This window comes from Galeopterus variegatus, unplaced genomic scaffold, assembly GCF_000696425.1.
Source record: "Galeopterus variegatus unplaced genomic scaffold, G_variegatus-3.0.2 Scaffold3560, whole genome shotgun sequence".
NCBI lineage: Eukaryota > Metazoa > Chordata > Mammalia > Dermoptera > Cynocephalidae > Galeopterus > Galeopterus variegatus.
The window spans coordinates 101,906-106,878 of NW_007729671.1; the positions used below are offsets into that span (position 1 = coordinate 101,906).

Consider the following 4,973-nt stretch of genomic DNA (forward strand, 5'->3'; position numbering starts at 1 on the left):
TACTACTAACACATGTTCAAGAGGAAATTGGGAGTGATTTCCGACTTCTCTCCTTTGCCAATTTCCTCACTTTTTTCTCTCCTTTGCACATGGGCACCTTTCAGCAGCGTAAATTACATTTTCCTGCACCCCTTTCTCAATTTAGAGTCTCTTTCCTGATGAGATTTTTATCTCCTTAGCTCACATGACATAATCCTTCACTCATTACCAGTTGTTAAGTTAGGCTCTTGCATAAATGTTATCATTTATCCTCACTTTTTTCTCTCCTTTGCACATGGGCACCTTTCAGCAGCGTAAATTACATTCTCCTGCACCCCTTTCTCAATTTAGAGTCTCTTTCCTGATGAGATTTTTATCTCCTTAGCTCATGTGACATAATCCTTCACTCATTACCAGTTGTTAAGTTAGGCTCTTGCATAAATGTTATCATTTTTAATAAATTCACATTAACCTATTAAATACCTATGTAGTATTTAAAAAATTAAAGAAACAAACTTTAGTCACCGGTATCTTCCTGCTTCTCACTGATATCTATTCAGTTTTGAAAATAAGCAAAATATCTAGAAATCTTAACTAACTCTACTGTGGATGTGACCCGTGGCCTCTGTCCTTCATGTTTCTATTTAGTCGATATAATAAAAAGTAACTCTCTAAATCAAATCAAAGGGAGCAGTTTCTGGTAGCACGTTTGTTAAGCTTTTTTATTCTTGTTATGGTAAGAACAGATGACAGATCTACCCTCTTATCACATTTTTAAGTGTACACACTGTAGTGTTATCTATGAGCACGGTGCTGTACAGCATATCTCTGGAACTTATTCATCATGCGTAACTGAAAGTTCACATATTTCTTTTATATGTTTGCTTAAGTAGTGATAAATCAGCCTTTTTATTTTGATAACATTATCCTATGAAATATAAGCACATTACATAGTGTGAAAGAAAACATGGCTTTGTGATTTGAACAGAGAAAAAAACAAAGCTGCCTGCAATTTTTAAGAACTGACAGTGTTCCCAAAGATATTTTCCTTTTCATTAAAAAGCCACAAATATCTTTTGATGCCTACACTCTCAACTTGAAAAGAAATCTACCATAGAGTAGCAAACACAAGCAACAACAAACTCATTTATAACCAGTGACAACCAAAACCTATGAAGTTTTTAAAAGAATGTGATTGTTGTCAGAAGGAATTGGGTCCCACGGTGCTGCTGTTCAGCTCTGGTTGCACTCAAAGCCACAGCTGAGGGCACAGGGAGTGCTCCTCCAAGGCTGGTGGGCACAGACCAGCAAGAAAGTGAATTCTGCATACTGTACGGATCATCGCTCAGTTCAGGGCAGTCAGATTGCATCTGGGATCAGCCAACTGTGCTTCATGAAACCGTCAGCCCTCATTTGTGTCTCCCTGTTTTCTTCTGTCCGGCTGTAAACAAGGCCAGCTCGAGTTGTCTCCCTAACCTCATCTGCACGGGCAGATCACACAGTCAGACCTAGTCAGAGGCCTCAGAGCTCAAGTTAAAGTTCCTTCTTGCAGACACAGTTCCCATGCACACTGGGAAGTCACAGAGAGAAGCAACTTTGGAATGACAGAGTTAGAGTCCCTTTTTGGAAACACATACCTTAGATTCCTATACATACTGGCATGGCTTGTCTCTTCCATGAAATGAAATTAGGTGTTCCTAATATGAACAACTGTTTTTTTTTCTGCAGACTAGCTCAGCAGATTTATCTTGTTGGGGGGGCGGGGGTGGTGGTGATCGTTTTTGTTGTTTCACTGCTCTGGGGCTTTGCTTGGATCAGCCAAAAAAGACATGGATAGAAATACTGTGAATCTGGTCCAACTCCAGGAACCTAATCATGCCTGCATCGCTCGGAGGAGTGTAATGATGGCAAACAGGAACAGGTACGTTGGCTTCTGTCTCATTCGCTTGGGCCATAGTATCGCCTTTGTAATAAAGCAAAACGTGATTGTGAAGAACCATCATCTCAATATGAAAGGGAGGAGGTGTTATGGAAGCCCTTCTCCTTGGCAAGTGGCATAAAGGTAATATTTAGTATTCACTACGTGAAATTCTCCCAGCCAGCTGGTGTGTCCCTGTTAAGATGTTCATTTATGCAGCTTGAGCTGGAACCTTTTTTGTTCTCCCAGCCTATTACTTTGTCGATTTAAGGCATAACAGCCAGAGTGAAACAGCTTGCAATTTGCACCTGTCTGCTCTAAGCATCCCACGTTTGATTACGTGGAGAGCAAACCTTTCACTGCTAATGAGGATAAAACTGGATAGGGCTGAATGCAGTTTGTTGGGGGCTTATAGGATATTTTAGTGTATTTTTTTTCTTTTGTAACTGATCTAATAGGGAGCTCCCTATTCTCATGTTTTAGAGTCCCTGGAGTAAGAGAATACCACTCCAAAAAAGCATAAAGTTGTGTGCTCTTTAAAGAAAATTTTAAATGTCATGTAACTAAGAACTGAATTAATTAACTGAGCTAGCTTAGATGAAAAAGAAAAAAATTAAATGGTAAATTATTTCCAAGTTGTTATCAGCATAAAACACCTATGGAGAACTTCACTTTGTTAAATTGGCAACAAAAGAAAGTAAAATTTTTTTAAAAGTGCTTAAACATATTTCAGAAACAAAACTAGTTTTGGAAATAACGTCAAGTGCCTGAAAGTAAACCTGATTTCTCTGTTCATATTGCCTTTGAAAGTTTAATTTACCGAATCCAAAATAAAAATTCAAGTGTATGACTTTAAAATCACACCTAGATAAATATAGTAGATGCATTTATCCAACTCATCATCATGTGAATCACAGAATGAATTCTCCACAACTGCAAAAATGTCAGCACCTATGATTGTCTCCAACCTTTTTCTGGAAGTTCGCTGCATCCGTCTTAGCTTTGATTCCTTCAAGGAATTATATCAGTAGGTTACCATCTATTTTGGAAGAACTTAAATTAAACTCATGGAGATGAAAGAACTACAAAAATTTCCCAAACTTTATGTATTTTAATAAGCCATAATAATAATGTTTGAATAATTAAGTAAAATATTGGTGGTGATGATCCAAAATTTACTAAACAAACAAACAAAAATGTATGTTTATCAAAAGATCCTTGCTATATTTGGATTCCAAAAATCCTTCACATTGGCACTTCCTGTTGAAATTAATAACTGATATGATGAAGGGTTAAATGAAGTTGAAGTGGTCATAATGTTTCTCACTAGAAATTAATATAGTTGACTACAGTTGTTGGCCCACATCTTGCCTGACAGATAATGTTCCAGCTCGTTCGGCAATGATCCTTTCAGCACAGCTTTAGGAGCTCTGCCAGCCATTGCTGAGTCGGGTTAGGTCAAAGGGTTGAGCCGTGTGTAATTCAGAACAGAGGAGGTCCCACGGTCACTCCACAAAAACAATTACACTACTTATTTCACTCCAGCCCTTGCCCAAAACTCACAAGCCTCACAGTTTCAGTGCAGTCAATCTAATTCTGCCCCTGGGCCATAAGCCACATGAAAATATGCGGTGCTGTGTTTATAAATCTAATCAAAAATAGAAACAGTGGACAGGCACGATGAGGTCCTACTATGGATCATGGGAATCCTGGACAATTCTGAAGGCACTTTTGTCTAACTTCTGTTGACTCTCTTTTGCTACTACATTGTCTGCTACACTCGTTAATCATCCTCTTTACTCGTGAGTGCTACAAAGGAGGCTAAATTTCTGCTCACTTCTATGCTTTCCATCCACGGATGATAATATAAAAAATAAAGCTTAAAAGGCTGCTTTTAAAAGAAAAAATCAAAGTGGGGGCTATTCTTACATCAATCTTACCTCTCTATCCATGTTCTCGGCTCCTTGCCCTTGGCAATGCACAGTTTTAAATCAAGTTCCTCTAAAAAAGAAAGATAATATTTAAGAAACAAATAAATTGGCCCAACCATAAGATATATTTAGCAATTTGGGGTTGGAGAGCTATGATGCTACTCAATGTTCCCCCNCCCCCAAAAATCAAAGTATAAAATCAACAGGATTTGGTTTGATGTCTTACTTTAACTGTTGTTGTTCTTGCCTGTTTAGCAACTCTTAATAAAATGAGAGTCAGTAAATATCCACAAAATGTTTTACAAAGGTAATCTCTAGGAAAGATTCAGACTTGATTTAGGTTGTCTAAATTTTCTATTTATGCTCCAAAGGTGACAAATCCAGACTGCACTGAAGTTATGATGAAGACTTGCTGTTGCATGCCTTTGGTAGGTGTACTATATTTATCTTTTAAAAAATTATGATCCAGTTTTGCAACTGCTAGAGCTAGGTAATATCTGATAAAGTCAATGATAAATATGTATACTTAGGGGCCAAGCAGATTTAACCCTGAGAACATTATCCAGTGAAGATATAAATTATAAAAATGTTAATGAAGAAATGTGTTTTTCACACACTTAAAACTCTTTAGATTCATGAAATAAATTATTAAGTTCAATCTACAAGCTAGTCCATTTGATATCATTTCAATTGACAAAAATACTGTACTAGAATACAGTGTACGGCCAGATAGTTATAATAAATACGACATTTTAAAAATGACTGATGGTCCCAGCATTTATTACATTATTATAAACATTCACCAAAGGAATCTTTTAAACTTGGAATTTGCCCTTTTGAAATGGTTATCAGTATTTGGCAGCAAATCAAAGTACGTCATGTGTGGATGATACATGTGACTGTTTTTTTATTCAGAGCTATCAGTTAAAGTTTTAAAAAGTCACTTCACATAGTGCACATGAGCTCTTAAACAGCTATCAATGTTGGGAAAAAATAAAATACTTTGGTCCTTCCAGTGCTAATTTTAGGACTCTTAGGTGTAAAAAGTAACATGAAAGATTTAAAGGTTATACTGAATGATTACTTTCTAAAAATAAAAGAAATACATGTAAAAGCATTTGAAAGAAAAAAAACTAACATCAAAA

General features: G+C 36.7%; 1 protein-coding gene across 1 annotated transcript in view; it reads right to left on the reverse strand.

The window, feature by feature from the left end:
* Positions 1–4,973, reverse strand: part of LOC103601032 (orofacial cleft 1 candidate gene 1 protein-like) — a 66,718-nt gene that overhangs the window by 32,503 nt on the left and 29,242 nt on the right. The window contains 1 exon segment of the mRNA XM_008585408.1: positions 3,838–3,898. Within this exon segment, the coding sequence (XP_008583630.1) occupies positions 3,838–3,898 (61 nt within the window).